We start from the raw sequence: 17,750 nt of genomic DNA, 5'->3' as shown, positions 1-17,750 counted from the left end.
GTTTGGCCATAATGACCATCGTTATGTTTGGAGGAAAAAGGGGGTTGCTTGCAAGCCGAAGAACACCATCACAACCGTGAAGCACGGGGGTGGCAGGATCATGCTGTGGGGGTGCTTTGCTGCAGGACGGACTGGTGCACTTCACAAAATAGATGGCATCATGAGGAAGGAAGATTATGTGGATATATAGAAGCAACATCTCAAGACATCAGTCAGGAAGTTAAAGCTTGGTTGCAAATGGGTCTTCCAAATGGACAATGACCCCAAGCATGCTTCCAAAGTTGTGGCAAAATGGCTTAAGGACAACAAAGTCAAGGTATTGGAGTGGCCATCACAAAGCCCTGACCTCAATCCTATAGAAAATATGTGAGCAGAACTGAAAAAGCATGTGCGAGCAAGGAGGCCTACAAATCTGACTCAGTTACACCAGCTCTGTCAGGAGGAATGGGCCAAAATTCACCCCACTTATTGTGGGAAGCTGGTGGAAGGCTACCAGAAATGGTTGACCCAAGATAAACAATTTAAAGACAATGCTAACAAATACTAATTGAGTGTATGTAAACTGCTGACCCACTGGGAATGTGATGAAAGAAATTAAAGCTGAAATAAATCATTCTCTCTACTATTATTCTGACATTTCACATTCTTAAAATAAAGTGGTGATCCTAACTGACCTAAAACAGGGAATTTTTACTAGGATTAAATGTCAGGAATTGTGAAAAACTGAGTTTAAATGTATTTGGCTAAGGTGCATTTAAACTTACTACTTCAACTGTATATGGAGACTGTTTAGTGCCGGAAATAAGGTGTTAAATACATGTACAAATAAAAGACTGTCCCCTGATGTTTCTTATATCTCTCAGATATAGGTTAGACATGTTTAGAACAAACTTCCTTTTGATTTTTTTTGGGGGGACTCTCTGTTCCATGTAGCGAATATGTTATTCAATGTGTTTGTATGGGCTAATAGAAAATACAAATTGTCATCAATTAATTTTTGTATATATTTTTTAATACTTTTTTAAAATTCAAAATCAAATAGCAAAATGATCCTTGTTAAAACAATTCCATATACAGTGAGGGAAAAAAGTATTTGATCCCCTGCTGATTTTGTACGTTTGCCCACTGACAAAGAAATGATCAGTCAATAATTTTAATGGTAGGTTTATTTGAACAGTGAGAGACAGAATAACAACAAAATAATCCAGAAAAACGCATGTGAAAAATGTTATAAATTGATTTGCATTTTAATGAGGGAAATAAGTATTTGACCCCCTCTCAATCAGAAAGATTTCTGGCTCCCAGGTGTCTTTTATACAGGTAACGAGCTGAGATTAGGAGCACACTCTTAAAGGGAGTGCTCCTAATCTCAGCTTGTTAACTGTATAAAAGACACCTGTCCACAGAAGCAATCAATCAATCAGATTCCAAACTCTCCACCATGGCCAAGACCAAAGAGCTCTCCAAGGATGTCAGGGACAAGATTGTAGACCTACACAAGGCTGGAATGGCTACAAGACCATCGCCAAGCAGCTTGGTGAGAAGGTGACAACAGTTGGTGCGATTATTCGCAAATGGAAGAAACACAAAATAACTGTCAATCTCCCTCGGCCTGGGGCTCCATGCAAGATCTCACCTTGTGGAGTTGCAATGATCATGAGAACGGTGAGGAATCAGCCCAGAACTACACGGGATGATCTTGTCAATGATCTCAAGGCAGCTGGGACCATAGTCACCAAGAAAACAGTTGGTAACACACTACGCCGTGAAGGACTGAAATCCTGCAGCGCCCGCAAGGTCCCCCTGCTCAAGAAAGCAAATATTCAGGCCAGTCTGAAGTTTGCCAATGGACATCTGAATGATTCAGAGGAGAACTGGGTGAAAGTGTTGTGGTCAGATGAGAACAAAATGGAGCTCTTTGGCATCAACTCAACTCGCCGTGTTTGGAGGAGGAGGAATGCTGCCTATGACCCCAAGAACACCATCCCCACCGTCAAACATGGAGGTGGAAACATTATGCTTTGGGGGTGTTTTTCTGCTAAAGGGACAGGACAACTTCACTGCATCAAAGGGACGATGGACGGGGCCATGTACCGTCAAATCTTGGGTGAGAACCGCCTTCCCTCAGCCAGGGCATTGAAAATGGGTCGTGGATGGGTATTCCAGCATGATAATGACCCAAAACACACGGCCAAGGCAACAAATGAGTTGCTCAAGAAGAAGCACATTAAGGTCCTGGAGTGGCCTAGCCAGTCTCCAGACCTTAATCCCATAGAAAATCTGTGGAGGGAGCTGAAGGTCCGAGTTGCCAAACATCAGGCTCGAAACCTTAATGACTTGGAGAAGATCTGCAAAGAGGAGTGGGACAAAATCCCTCCTGAGATGTGTGCAAACCTGGTGGCCAACTACAAGAAACGTCTGACCTCTGTGATTTCCAACAAGGGTTTTGCCATCAAGTACTTTTTTGTTGCTATTCTGTCTCTCACTGTTCAAATAAACCTACCATTAAAATTATAGACTGATCATTTCTTTGTCAGTGGGCAAATGTACAAAATCAGCAGGGGATCACATACTTTTTTCCCTCACTGTAGCTTGGTAGAATTATATATTGCTTAGACTAATTAGTGCCAAAAATAAGGGGTTAAATATGTGTAATTTCTTTTACTAATGTTTCCGGATCTTTCTTATATCTCTCAGATATAGGACAGACACTTCAGAACAAACTTCCTTTACATTTTATTTGGGGACTATCTCTCTGTCTGCAGATTGCCTGCCTGCCTGCCTGCCTGCCTGCCTGCCTGCCTGCCTGCCTGCCTGCCTGCCTGCCTGCCTGCCTGCCTGCCTGCCTGCCTGCCTGCCTGTCTGTCTGTCTGTCTGTCTGTCTGTCTGTCTGTCTGTCTGTCTGTGTCTGTCTGCCTGTCTGTCTGGCAGCCTGTCTGTCTGTCTGTCTGCATGAGGGAGAGAGAGAGGGAGAGGGTGAAGGAGGGAGGGAGGGGGAAATAGAGGAGGGAAGGGAGAGAGAGAGTCAACAGACAGAGAAGGGGAGGGTGAGCTACTGTGACATTTTACCTTTCCTAAGATATCATGTTGCAGCATGACCAGAGGATTGGCGAGTGGCTCCTTATAAGGAGGAGAGGCGCTCACCTCATTCGCCACTCCACCTGTCTGTGTACAAACGACGTTGGTTCTTCAAGTTAGTGATCCGCCTAAGCAAATCTCATAGTGACACATCCAAATGAGTATTAGAAATAGAACCAATATGTAATCTATGTCATACACATCTTTACTGTATGGCCAGGGGTTTAATCGGTCCTTTCAGGTCCACCCATATTTCTCCAAGGGCAGGACTACTTCCTAGAATATCTTCTAACTGATGATGTTACTGCTCTCTTCTTCTTCGCCTGATATTAGCGACATAGCCTGTTATTAGAACATAGCCCTTCCTATTGTTGGCTAAAATGACAGTAATAAGAGTCATTGACAGACTTTGAGACCCTTATGAGACATTGTCCGCAGAGTGATCCATGGAGCGATCCATGGAGCTAAATGTGTTCCGACTGTGATGTGAACTTCAGAACCTTCAATTTTCAGAAACATTAACTGCATAGGTATTCATTAGACCTCTCCAATTGATTTCCTAGAGCTCTAGTAAGTGATCAGAAGAGATGCTTCCGGATCCCTTTGTATTCTCAGGCTTTGTCTCCATGGCAATTCTCTGCATGGCAATTCTCTGCATGGAATCAAGTCAAATTGACATTTGACATTTGTATGGTACAGCCCAAAATACAGAGAACAGTTCTTGTCAGAGATTGAATTATTTTTCTGTTCTCCGTCCTTGTTTCCCTCATTAGCGCTGCTGTGAAAAGGAGGCACAACAACAGCACACTTGTTACTGTACTCTTCAACAAAAATTCAGCACAAAGGCCAGAATTAAGAGGAGTAGTAAAGAGGAGAGAGGAGAGCATGTGTGTGTGTGTGTGTGTGTGTGTGTGTTTGTATGTGTATGTATGTCTGCACACTAGGCTAAGCCCTCCTCCACCTGACAGATGTTTGCTTCAGTATCCATCAACTAGTGTATCATAATGCACCGATCTACTTTGTACAGTGCCTTCGGAAAGAATTCATACCCCGTGACCTTTTCCACATTTTTTTAGGTTACAGCCTTCTTCTAAAATGTATTACATTCCCCCCCATCAATCTGCACACAATACCCCATAATGACAAAGCAAAAACGGTTTTTTAGACATTTTTGCAAATGTATTAAACATTATAAACAGAAATATCATATTTACATAAGTATTCAGACCCTTTACTCAGTACTTTGTTGAAGCACCTTTGGCAGCGATTACAGCCTTGAGTCTTCTTGGGTATGACGCTACAAGCTTGGCACACCTGTATTTGGGGAGTTTCTCCCATTCTTCTCTGCAGATCCTCTCAAGCTCTGTCAGGTTGGATGGGGAGCGTTGCTGCACAGCTATTTTCAGGTCTCGCCAGAGATGTTCGATCGGGTTCAAGTCCGGGCTCTGGCTGGGCCACTCAAGGACATTCAGAGACTTGTCCCGAAGCCACTCCAGAGTTGTCTCGGCTGTGTGCTTACGGTCGTTGTCCTGTTGAAAGGTCTTCTAGGTCACCTCCCTGACCAAGGCCCTTCTCCCCCGATTGCTCAGTTTGGCCGGGCGGGCCAGCTCTAGGAAGAGTCTTGGTGGTTCCAAACTTCTTCTATTTAAGAATGATGGAGGCCACTGTGTTCTTGGGGAACTTCAATGCTGCAGAAATGTATTGGTACCCTCCCCAGATCTGTGCCTCGACACAATCCTGTCTCGGTGCTCTACGAACAATTCCTTTGACCTCATGGCTTGGATTTTGCTCTGACATGCACTGTCGACTGTGGGACCTTATATAGACAGGTATGTGCCTTTCCATATCATGTCCAATCAATTGAATTTACCACAGGATGTAGATCAAGTTGTAGAAACATCTCAAGGATCATAAATGGAAACAAGATGCACATGAGCTCAATTTTGAGTCTCATCGCAAAGGGTCTGAATATTTATGTAAATAAGGTATCTGTTTTTTATGTTTTATAAAATTGCAAAAATTTCTAAAAACCTGTTTTCACTTCGTCATTATGGGGTATTTGTCACGCTCGTGTATTTACGGCTCGGACCAAGGTGCGAACATTTTCATTTATTCATTGAACACCGACAAAACAACAAAACACACACAAACGTAAAGTTCTGCAGGCTAACAAAGCACCTATACAAAAACAAGATCCCACAAACTAAGGTGGGAAAAAGGCTGCCTAAGTATGATCCCCAATCAGAGACAACGATAGACAGCTGCCTCTGATTGGGAACCATACCCAGCCAACAAAGAAATAGAAAAACTAGAATGCCCACCCAAATCACACCCTGACCTAACCAAATAGAGAATAAAAGGGATCTCTAAGGTCAGGGCGTGACAGTATTGTGTGTAGATTACTGAGGATGTTTTATTTATTTAATCCATTTTAGAATAAGGCTGTAACGTAACAAAATGTGGAAAAAGTCAAGGGGTCTGAAAACTTTCCGAAGGCACTGTAACTGAGCAATACAAACAGTATATTCTGTACAGTAAAAAAGAGGCGACACACAGGTAGAGTGGGAGTGCGGGAGATAAAGAGAGACTAGAAGACAGACAAACAGACAGACAGACAGACAGACTGACTGACAGACAATACACATGCACAGAGAGGTAGAGATACACTATATGACCAAAAGTATGTGGACACCTGCTCGTCGAACATCTCATTCCAAAATCATGGGCATCAATATGGAGTTGATCCCCCCTTTCTTGCTATAACAGCCGCTACTCTTCTGGGAAGCCTTTCCACTAGATGTTGGAAAATTGCTGCAGGGACTTGCTTCCACAAGAGCATTAGTGAAGTCGGGCACTGATGTTGGGTGATTAGGACTGGCTCGCAATTCATCCCAAAGGTGTTAGATGGGGTTGAGGTCAGAGCTCTGTGCAGGCCTGTCAAGTTCTTCCACAACGATCTCGACAAACCATTTCTGTATGGACCTCGCTTTGTGCACGGGGGCATTGTCATGCCAAAACAGGAAAGGGCCTTCCCCAAACTGTTGCCACAAAGTTGGAAGCACAGAATTGTCAAGAATGTCATAGCGTTAAGATTTTCCTTCACTGGAACTAAGGGACCTAGCCTGAACCATGAAAAACAGCCCCAGACCATTATTCCTCCTCCACCAAACTTTACATTTACATTTTAGTCATTCAGCTGACGCTCTTATCCAGAGCGACTTACAGTTAGTGAGTGCATACATTATTTTATTTTTTTATACTGTCCCCCCATGGGAATCGAACCCACAACCCTGGCGTTGCAAACACCATGCTCTACCAACTGAGCTACATCCCTGCCGGCCATTCCCTCCCCTACCCTGGACGACACTGGGCCAATTGTGCGCCGCCCCATGGGCCTCCCGGTCACGGCCGGCTACGACAGAGCCTGGATTCGAACCAGGATCTCTAGTGGCAATGGGGCAGGTAGCGTTCTCCTGGTATCCGCCAAACCCAGATTCATCTGTCGGACTGCCAGATGGTGGAGCGTGATTCACCACTCCAGAGAACACGTTTCCACTGCGCCAGAGTCCAATGGCGGCAAGCTTTACACCTCTCCTGACGGGGAGAGGTGTAAAGCATTGCGCATGGTGATCTTAGGCTTGTGTGCAGCTGCTCGTCCATGGAGACCCGTTTCATGAAGGTCCTGACGAACAGTTATTGTGCTGACGTTGCTTCCAGAGGCAGTTTGGAACTCAGTAGTGAGTGTTGCAACCGAGCACAGACGATTTTTACGGGCTAAGCGCTTCAGCACTTGCCAGTCCCGTTCTTTGTGTAATGACTACACTTCACGGCTGAGCCGTTGTTGCTCCTAGACATTTCCACATCACAATAACAGCACTTACAGTTGTCCGGGGCAGCTCTAGTAGGGCAGACATTTGATGAACTGACTTGATGGTGCCACGTTGAAAGTCACTGAGCTCTTTAGTAAGGCTAATCTATTGTCAATGTTTGTCTATGGAGATTGCATGGCGGTGTGCTCGATTTTATACACATTTCTGCAACGGGTGTGGCTGAAATAGCCTAATCCACTAATTTGAAGGGGTGTCCACATACGTTTGTATATATAGTGTATTTGGAGTGAGTCATGGCTGCAGGTTAACTATGTTTTGTGAAATGCTCAGATCCACACTGTTGTGATTGACATCCCATCTCCCAAAGTGAACCCCACAGTAAACCCCAAGGCATATTTAACTTAAATACTTCTAGTAAGTTGAAGTCATTGTCCATGAAAAGTCAGTATTACTTAAAATGTTTGTGTTACTGACTCAAAGCTAAACGAGAATTCACATAAACTAAATTTATTTAAATCCCAGCATGCTCTACTGCAGGTAGATTTTTTGGAATTGTATTTAATATCTGTGTTTTTGCATGTAAATTCAGTGATTGATTTATTAATCTTATGCTACACAACGATAAATAACATACGTTTCTAAACTAATCCAATAATTTAGTTTGATTTTTTTGCACCCGTTACTGAAATGGTTGTTCCTGTTTAAATGACTTAGGTAGTCTCATATTGTTTCTAACCCTGGCAGTCATTCTGAATGAAGGTTGCGGGTGAATAAAAATTCCAACTGTTGGATATCTGATACAAGAATTTGGTAAATTAATCATGACTAATTATTAAACCCTGAAACTGTGTGAAAAGTGTTAGAATCATAAGACTATAATCTGATAATATGTGTAGCTTAGTTAGAAGTACAATGAGGCAGTCAGAATATTGTGAGAACGGCGATAACTGAGGAATGCAGGGAGTAAACTATGATAAGAACATATGTGTGTGAGCAGAGGAAAACATGAGCTAAACCCATGTACAGTGGAAAAATACAGCCCTCCTAAAGCGGGGTGGGATTTTTTGTATGACGTGTCAGTATAAAAGATGGACTCTGAAATTGTGATAACAGAATTCTCAATGAATAAAGGCCTGACTATGCAGACCGGGACTCTTGATCCAAAAGCATTACAACCTTTTGGGAGACGCACAGAGACACTGAAATAGTTGAGTTCAACCATTGAGATTGAATTATTCACATAACAATATCGTAACTCTGGCTGAATTCCAATAGGAATTACACATAACTTTGCAAACCAGCGTAAAGTGACTTGCAGGTATGGTTGCAAAGTTCTGGTACATTTTCCAGTTTTTCCAGAAATCCCGGTTGGAAGATTACTGGAAATCGTTCAACCAGGATTATTTTTTTTTACATCTGGGAATTTTGGGAAAGTTACCGACATTTTGCTAGGCCTTGAAATACGGCCTTATTAGATATGTAATGTCATAAAGAGTTTAATTATAATGATACAATTTGCCTAGGAATTCATTTGGTGAACGCCACATGACTGAAAATGAATGAATTCAAGAACCATGTCACTAACAAATACAGTCATGGTGGTAACTCTCCAATTCACTCGAAAAGACAAGGCACACTGGGAAATTATATGGAGACGTGGCTTATTTGGGGCCTTACTCAACATTTTAAGCTGATACAACTCAAATCTGGACCCCTACAGGGTCACAGTGACTATCGGCTTGAGTAATGACTACAAAATCACTTTAAGCAACTGTACTCAGATATATTAAGTGCAATGGGTTTGAGTAATGAGAGAACATTGGGGTTTACAGTGCAGGGATGTGCACTGTTCCTCTGCTACAGACACCACATAGGCCCCCTACCCTGGTGGTAACACAACCAGCAGGAGGTCCTTTCATACCAATCTCCTTTTCAAAAGACCCCCTGGGAGGTTATAACGAGCAGACAGATTCGAGAAGTGTCAGATGAGGATTGTTAGGGATAGCTGAATTGTTTTTGATGGACACAGTTCACACAAGAGTCCAATTTATTGATGCAGACTATAAAAATGACAGATCACTCAATTATATAAAAATCCTTGCCAAGAGACTGCCAGGGAGTGAGACAAATAGACCTTCAATGCGGCAGAAACAAGTGAGAAAAAGGAGAGACACTGTCACTTTCAAGAGAGTGAGGAAGAGATGTGCACAAAGAAGCCCCAAAGGTCTCTGCTTTTCTTACATATTACTAATACATTTTCTGGCTAGCCATACCACACTGCATCCCACTGCAGGCTTGCTGCAAAATGTATTGTTATTTGAAGTCACTAAAGATCTCATGATAATTATTGTAAGATTAGGGGTGTAAACCCGGTGTCCTGGCTAAATTCCCCACCTGGCCACTCAGACTACCTTGGTCACCAAATCATCCTCAGCTTCCAATTGGCTCAATACAACCTCTATCCTCTACCCTGAAACTTTTGCCCAGTTCAAAGCTAACTTGATCTACACAGAACATACATTAAAGATATGCTACAGTAACAATTCAAGCTAACATGGACTAAACACTTTGAGAACATCAGGACTTTAAGGTTCATGTAACAATGCTGAGCACTTGTTATAATGCAAAACAACTCCAGTCTCAAAAGAAAAGAGAGAGGGCACGACAGAGCGTTTAAGGTAGAATGCTGACTCACCTATGGGGCTATTAAATATATATTTAGGTGATTTCACTACCAATAAACCCACCTTTATTTGGCATAGGGTTGATGATGCTGAACCAAATTTTTCTGGGGACAAAATAACCTTCTTCTCTAGCATTTATTTGATTCCGAACGTCTTCGCTTTATCGTACTGTCCTTGTTGTCCTAGTGACAGAGCAAACGGGAAGCAGTAAAAATCTGTGGTGTATGGTGTGCCGCGTGCGGTACAGCCTCACCTGTGATAGGGGAAATAATTTCTGAGCAAAACAGGGTGTCAAAATTCTGGTGCTGTATGGTGTAATTTCATTCACCTGGTTTGCAGCTGGCAAAAACATTGTCTATACCAGTAAGGCTGTGTGGAACTGCTCAGCCATGTCAAACCAATGACGACAGATACAGATAGACAGAACGGTGTGTTGTTTAACATACTTAACAGAAGTGATCATCACATTATGACAACTGTGACAGAGGGAACAGAACAGATGCAACACAATCAGGTTGCTATTTTTATGAAGAGAACATTGGCTCTTGCTGGTAGTGCTCTATTTCATTACGCTGTGTAATAAACAATAATTTGTGTCATCAGCTGTGATAGCATGAGCTGTGAAAATCATTGTGCTCTTTAAGACCAATACATATGAATCTTAATCTGAATCATTGGTCACCAAGCGGTCAGTGATACTCACAGGAGGGTCTTGGTCCTCAGCGAACACAGTGGTGATGACCGTTCCCTTCTCTGCATTTGGGGCCACCAGGCCCTTGTACAGCGCTTGGCTAAACACTGGCGAGAAGTCATTCATATCCTGTCAATAAAAAGAAAAGGAATAGATGCATAAACTACTGTAGCCTATTATGAATGTATAATATTCATTTTGTCTACCCCCAATGCTTTGGAGGTAAAGGAAAGAAAGTCTGGGTCAGAGCATGAATCATCACAGCATTTTTAGTTTCATTGTAACCGTTGTCAGTCTCACATTTTATCAATCAGTCTGCAAGTGATAGAACTGTCAATCTCACATTTGATCTATTCTAAATAATGTAAATGTTGAGGAAATGTGTCTGGCCGAGGGCGTTGCTCTAGGACAGTGTATTCATATCTGATAGTGAACTAATTTTTTTTTGTAATACTTTTTTTTATTATTATTTATTTTATTTTATATATACTCCCCTTTATTACTTCTCAACCCCGCCATCCTTTCCCTACTTGGGGTAAATTAGTGAACAACAATGCCCAGGCCTCTACTTCCAGCATATACTTACTATCTACACCTTATGGACACAGTCAATTTTACAATAATTATATTGTATTTGTTTTTGCTCCTGAACTTCTTCTACTATCAACCTCTCCGATCATTTTCATGATGTCCATCAGGTTTGCTTCTATATGCCATATCTTTCTAACGGAGCTCTTTCCCAAAAGCTCCCAACATACAACCTATATACTTATTATGGACACAGTATGCTTACATTATTAGTTATCTTGTTATTATTTGTTGTTATTTGTTATTAGTCCCATCCTTCAACTCCATTCAACACCTCCCATCTATCTCTTAACACCATCCATATAGGATTTCTATTTGCCATATATATTTAAACCGTACTGTGATTTTTTACAAAAGTTCTGAACCTTTCTATCCTCATTGCTTCTACAGATTGTGAATTTTAAAAAAACATTTTTGCTAAAAGTATTATTATATTATTGATCGATTGACTATGACTTTTCAGATCACCCAGTAATGCTATCTGCAAGGTTAGCTCCAGGTAAATATTGCAATCCTTTAGCCATTCCTGGACCTGTGTCCAAAAACAAGCTACAAATGGACAGAACCAAAACAACTGATCTAATGATTCTGTCTCTTTACAGCAAAATCTGCAGAGCTGGGAAGATTGTATCCCCCATATAAATAACATTATATTGGTAGCAAGAATTTTATATAATAATTTAAATTGAAAGATTCTAAGTTTTGAATCCGGTGTCGTTTTGCGTGTCAGTTCATAAACACTATGCCATGGGATCGGTACGTCAAAAATCTCTTCCCAACTATTTTGCAATCTATATGGGACGGCTGTCAATCCTTTGGTCCTTAAGTGAAACTGATATACTTTTTTATTTATCACAGTTTTCCTTAACCAATTATGTTCTTTAATGCAAGGCCGACAGACAAGTTCCTTACTTTCTCCCCCTTCCACTTTCCTCTTCCACTTTTGCGGTAAGGCTGCAATTATTTGGTTGTAATTTTGGGTAGAGCAGACATTTCCATATGTTTTTGTTAACTGCATGTGCGACATAACTCCACCAGTCCTACCGATGATATCATTTTCGAAGATTATACCTTTTTTAAACATTTTGTCAATAAATAATGTTTTTCTGTCAATTAGTATATTTGAATTTAACCACAATATTTGTTGCATTATTTGTTCTGTCGTTTCTGGAGGATTAAATTGAAATTGCAACCAACTTTCTATGGCTTGTTTTAGAAATAGTGATATTTGGGAGATGATTTCCTTTTCAAATAACTGAAAATGGGTGGCTGTAATCTTAATAAAGGGAAAAAGGCCATTCTTGAATATTGGGTGAGACAATCGTACTAATTTGCTTGAGAACCAGTTCGGATTTAAGTATAACTTTTGTATGACTGAAGCTTTTAGTGATAGGTCTAATGCTTTAATATTTAATAATTTCTGTCCTCCGAATATTCATTATATAAATAGGCCCTTTTAATTTTGTCTGGCTTGCCGTTCCAAATAAAATTGAATATATTTTTCTCATATAATTTAAAAAACTGTTCACTAGGCATAGGCAAGACCATAAGCAAATAGGTAAAGTGGGATAATACTAAAGAGTTAATCAGGGTGATTTTTCCACAAATTGACAGGTATTTACCTTTCCATGGTAGCAAGATCTTATCTATTTTTGCGAACTTTCTATAAAAATCTATTGAAGTGAGATCATTTATTTCCTTTGGGATATGTATTCCGAGTATATCCACATCACCATCAGACCATTTTATTGGTAAACTACATGGTAATGTAAAAATTGTATTTTTAAGTGTAATACGTAATATAGTACATTTATCATAATTTGGTTGTAATCCAGAGAGGTTAGAAAATGTATCTAGATCCTCTATGAGGCTGTGGAGGGATTCTAGTTGTGGAATTAAAAGAAAACATGAATCATCAGCGTACAATGACACCTTTGTTTTTAAGACCTGGATTTCTAATCCTCTGATATTATTATTGGATCTGATTTTAATAGCTAACATCTCGATGGCCACAATAAATAGATATGCCGATAGTGGACAATCTTGTTTCACACCTCTTGACAGTTTAAAACTCTGAGAAATATCCATTATTTACTATTTTACACCTAGGGTTACTATACATGATTTTGACCCATTTTATAAGAGATTCTCCAAAATTGAAATGCTCCAAGCATTTATATATAAACCCCAGTCGTACTTTATCAAATGCATTTTCGAAGTCTGCTATGAATAGCAGGCCTGGTTTCCCATATTTTCCATAGTGTTCTATTGTTTCCAATACTTGCCTTATATTATCTCCAATGTATCTTCCATGTAAAAAAACCTGTCTGATTAGAATGAATAATATCCGACAATAGCTTTTTAATTCTATGCGCTATACATTTTGCTAGAATTTTTGCATCACAACACTGAAGTGTAAGGGGCCTCCAATTTTTTAAATGGACTGGATCTTTATATTTTCCACTTGTATCCTGTTTCAGTAATAATGAGATCAGACCTTCATCTTGAGTCTCAGATAATCTACCATTTTACATAGGAGTGGTTAAAACATGCTAATAACGGTCATCTTAGTATAACAAAAAAGGTTTGGTATACCTCGACTGGTATGCCATCCAACCCTGGAGTTTTCCCGGACTTAAAGTCTTTAATTGCATCCAGAAGTTCCTCCTCTGTAATTTCACCTTCACACGAGTCTTACTGTATGGCTGTTAATTTTACATTATCAATAGAAAAAAAATCTCTACAATTAGCTTCAGTTAGAGGAGATGGACGCGACTGAAAAGAAAACATATGCTTAAAGTACTTTGTTTCCTCCTTCAAAATATCATTTGGTGAATCATGGATCAATTGTAACCAGTTTCATTAAGTTATTTTTGGTAGCATTCCTATGTTGAAGATTAAAAAAGAATTTGGTGCTTTATTTTTTATAATATATTACACTTGATCTTTCTTGAATAAGTTTCTCCATTTCTTTATTCTGAGCGTCTATGTTACAGTTTTTATTGCCATCTATCTGTTCTGTTAGACTTTCTATTTCCTTTGTTAGTATAAACTCTTTTGACCTAAATTGCTTTTGTTTCGAGATGAGTACTGAATTGCATGGCCTCTAAAGGCACATTTAAAGGTGTCCCATACAATAAGGGGATTTGCTGTACCTATGTTATGTCGGAAAAAGTCAGTTATAAATTCCTTTGTTCTATTTATAAACAAATTATCATCCAATAGGCTTTGATTACATTTCCAATATCCTTGCCCACGTGGAATTTCAGTAAGAGTAATGTATATGCCTATTATATGATGGTCCGACCGCATTCTGTCCCCTATCAACACTTTTTTTTACTTTTGGTGCCAACGAGAATGAGATAAGAAAGAAGTCAAGATGACTAGCTTGATTCAGTCTCCGCCATGTATATCTCACTAGATGTATATCTACTTGTTCTAACGTATCCATGACATTCACAATTTCCTTAAGAGCATGTGGGTGATTGTTTGTGGTGTGATTTCCTTTACGGTCCATTGAGCTATTTATAACAGTATTATAATCCCCCACCATAATAATATTGTCTTGAATTGCTTGCAGGGTTGATACTTTATTATATATATTGTCAAAGAAGAGTGGATCATCATTATTTGGTCCGTAAAGGTTAATGAGCCATATCTGTTTATGGTTCAATAACATATTTAAAATAGTCCATCTACCTTGCGTATCTATTTGGACAATTTGCAAATTCGGATCGAAATTACTATTAATTAATATTCATACCCTTTTGAATTTCTTTGCCCATGGGAGAAGTATATCTCGTTGACCTGCACAAGGCTGGGATGGGCTACAGGACAATAGGCAAGCAGCTTGGTGAGAAGGCAACAACTGTAGGCGCAATTATTAGAAAATGGAAGAAGTTCAAGATGACGGTCAATCACCCTCGGTCTGGGGCTCCATGCAAGATCTCACCTCATGGGGCATCAATGATCATGAGGAAGGTGAGGAATCAGCCCAGAACTACACGGCAGGACCTGGTCAATGACCTGAAGAGAGCTGGGACCACAGTCTCAAAGAAAACCATTAGTAACACACTACGCCGTCATTGATTAAAATCCTGCAGCGCACGCAAGATCCCCCTGCTCAAGCCATGGCATGTCCAGGCCCGTCTGAAGTTTGCCAATGCCCATCTGGATGACCCAGAGGAGGAATGGGAGAAGGTCATGTGGTCTGATGAGACAAAAATACCATCCCAACCGTGAAGCATGGAGGTGGAAACATTATTCTTTGGGGATGCTTTTCTGCAAAGGGGACAGGACGACTGCACCTCCTTCCCTCAGTAAGAGCATTGAAGATGGGTCGTGGCTGGGTCTTCCAGCATGACAACGACCCGAAACACACAGCCAGGGCAACTAAGGAGTGGCTCCGTAAGAAGCATCTCAAGGTCCTGGAGTGGCCTAGCCAGTCTCCAGACCTGAACCCAATAGAAAATCTTTGGAGGGAGCTGAAAGTCCGTATTGCCCAGCGACAGCCCCAATACATCACTGCTCTAGATGAGATCTGCATGGAGGAATGGGCCAAAATACCAGCAACAGTGTGTGAAAACCTTGTGAAGACTTACAGAAAACGTTTGACCTGTGTCATTGCCAACAAAGGGTATATAACAAAGTATTGAGAAACTTTTGTTATTGACCAAATACTTATTTTCCACCATAATTTGCAAATAAATTCATTAAAAATCCTACAATGTGATTTTCTGGATTTTTTTTCTCATTTTGTCTGTCATAGTTGACGTGTACCTATGATGAAAATTACAGGCTTCTCTCATCTTTTTAAGTGGGAGAACATGCACAATTGGTGGCTGACTAAATAAAACTTTTCCCCACTGTATATCCCAGAGCCCAGCTCAAGAAAGGACCTGATTTACGAGTGCACATACAGTTACAGCTGATTGATAAAGCATGCAGAATGAGCAGAAATTGACAACAATGTGAGATTTGATTAATCTACTTAATCTATGTCAAGTCCTAGGTGATGGAGATCAGATCCACCCTCTTTACCTGAGACACAAACACTCTGATCCCCTGTTGTAACCATTTTCCCAAGCATCTCCGTGCAGTCAGACCTTTGATTATTTTGTGCCACCTGGGCCACAATGATAAACCCCCTCTCTGATTGTCCGAGTGTGACCCCCTCCCCATGGGTTACTGCAGCCAGTGTTGCCAGCACTGCCACTACCTGGGTGGGGGTACCCCACCGGAATCCCCACTGGCTAGGTAAAAGGTCGTCAAGGTTCTCATAAGCAGCTTTGAGAATTTCCTTGTATATTATGCTCTCCCATCAGGGGGCTCTGACTTTGTAGGACCAACCCTGCCAGGCAGGCTCAGAATCTTGAGGGGGCGGTGCTGCTCAAGTAGGTCTCTGACCGCATTTATTTCTCTGTTTAGGCTGCATACTCACAGCAGGTCCATAAAAGACATGGGAACTTCTCTTTGGTGTATGGGTCGCTCAGGTGGGTGTCCAGGATATAGGGTTAGGGATCTTTCCATCATGATAGGACAATAAAAATTTAGATTAGATGTATACTATATTTAAAAATGTATATCCCTCATCTACACAAAATTGAAAGCTCTCTCACTACCCCTGCTCATAGACCCCCGTCGGCTGTGGGATATGCAACCATTTCCCCTCTCACTCACTTAACGCTGCACCTTTTCAAACACAAACATGCACACCACATGGTTGACTGCGGAAGAAATGGGCCGAGCGTGCAAACGCACCCGCATCCACACCTGCCGAAGGGGGAAAGGAACCAGAGAGAACAGAGGACCAACCACAACAACCATCCGCCAAAACAACAACCGCCCGCCAAAACAACAACCGCCCGCCAAAAAAGCCATGTTCTAATTATTTGTATTTAAAGATGTATTATTCTGCTTGTTATCTTTCCTTGTTATATTGTTTTATCCTTTTATAAAATACTATACTTACTATAAATGTTCTTTAATATTACAATCCCTATCATTGCTAGTATTGGGTGCTCCATTATTCGACTCCTCTATTACAACTTTTAGAATAGCCATGGAGTAGTCTTTGTGTCTCTGAACATTTGGTTGTCGATATATAGTTTATCCACCACGAGTGCAACACGTTTCCCTTTTAATCTGTTTTCCTTGAAGATTGGATACAGAATTTTGCGCCTTTCTGCAATCTCCCTCGGGAACTGATCATTCATGCCTATTTTCGTGCCAGCAAGTCTTTTCCCTAGGCTTTTAACCATTGCTTTATCCTTAAAAAATACACATTTGGCAACGATTGGGCGCTCATATTTCTGTCCTCTTTTTCCGAAATGGTGTACACGTTCGAGTTGGATTTTATCGACAGCCTCGAGTGGGATTTGTAGCGCTGTATGCAGGAATTCCTTCATAATATTCTGTTATTTCTCCCTCCTTTTCCTGAATACCCGTAAGTACTAGATTTTCTCTCATCGATCTAGTTTGGATGTCTAGTAAGGCTTCTCTCAGAAGGTTGTTCTCCTTTTTAAGTTCCCTAACGTCCTTTTCCATCTTATAGACTGTCACTTTTAATTTTTTGGTTTCTTTCTCCATTACCAAAGCTTTTTCGTCACTAATTTGAAGACTCGCTTTCAACTCTTTTACGTCCTTACTGACCAATTCTAGTATGCCCAATTTGTCATTTATCGACTTCAACAGGTCGCTTTCCACACTTACCAGATGCAGTGGTGAAAAGTATATATCATCTGTATCAGTCGACGAGTCGCGTTTCCTCTTGGGAATCGGTTCTCCTCGCTTATCTTCCGCCATGTTTGGGTGTTGCGTGTTGTTGTAATATTTGTCGATATATTTCTCTAGCCTTATGATCTGTTTTGTGTTATTATC

At 40.8% G+C, this 17,750-nt stretch overlaps 1 protein-coding gene across 1 annotated transcript in view; it reads right to left on the bottom strand.

Annotated features, from left to right (window-relative positions):
• Positions 1–17,750, bottom strand: part of LOC121570887 (protocadherin-15-like) — a 481,652-nt gene that overhangs the window by 135,183 nt on the left and 328,719 nt on the right. The window contains exon 22 of the mRNA XM_041882214.2: positions 10,296–10,412. Coding sequence (XP_041738148.1) covers positions 10,296–10,412 — 117 coding nt within the window. The remainder of the gene's footprint in view (positions 1–10,295; positions 10,413–17,750) is intronic.

The sequence above is a fragment of the Coregonus clupeaformis genome, chromosome 1 (assembly GCF_020615455.1).
Source record: "Coregonus clupeaformis isolate EN_2021a chromosome 1, ASM2061545v1, whole genome shotgun sequence".
NCBI lineage: Eukaryota > Metazoa > Chordata > Actinopteri > Salmoniformes > Salmonidae > Coregonus > Coregonus clupeaformis.
This window is presented reverse-complemented; position numbering and strand designations above follow the sequence as displayed.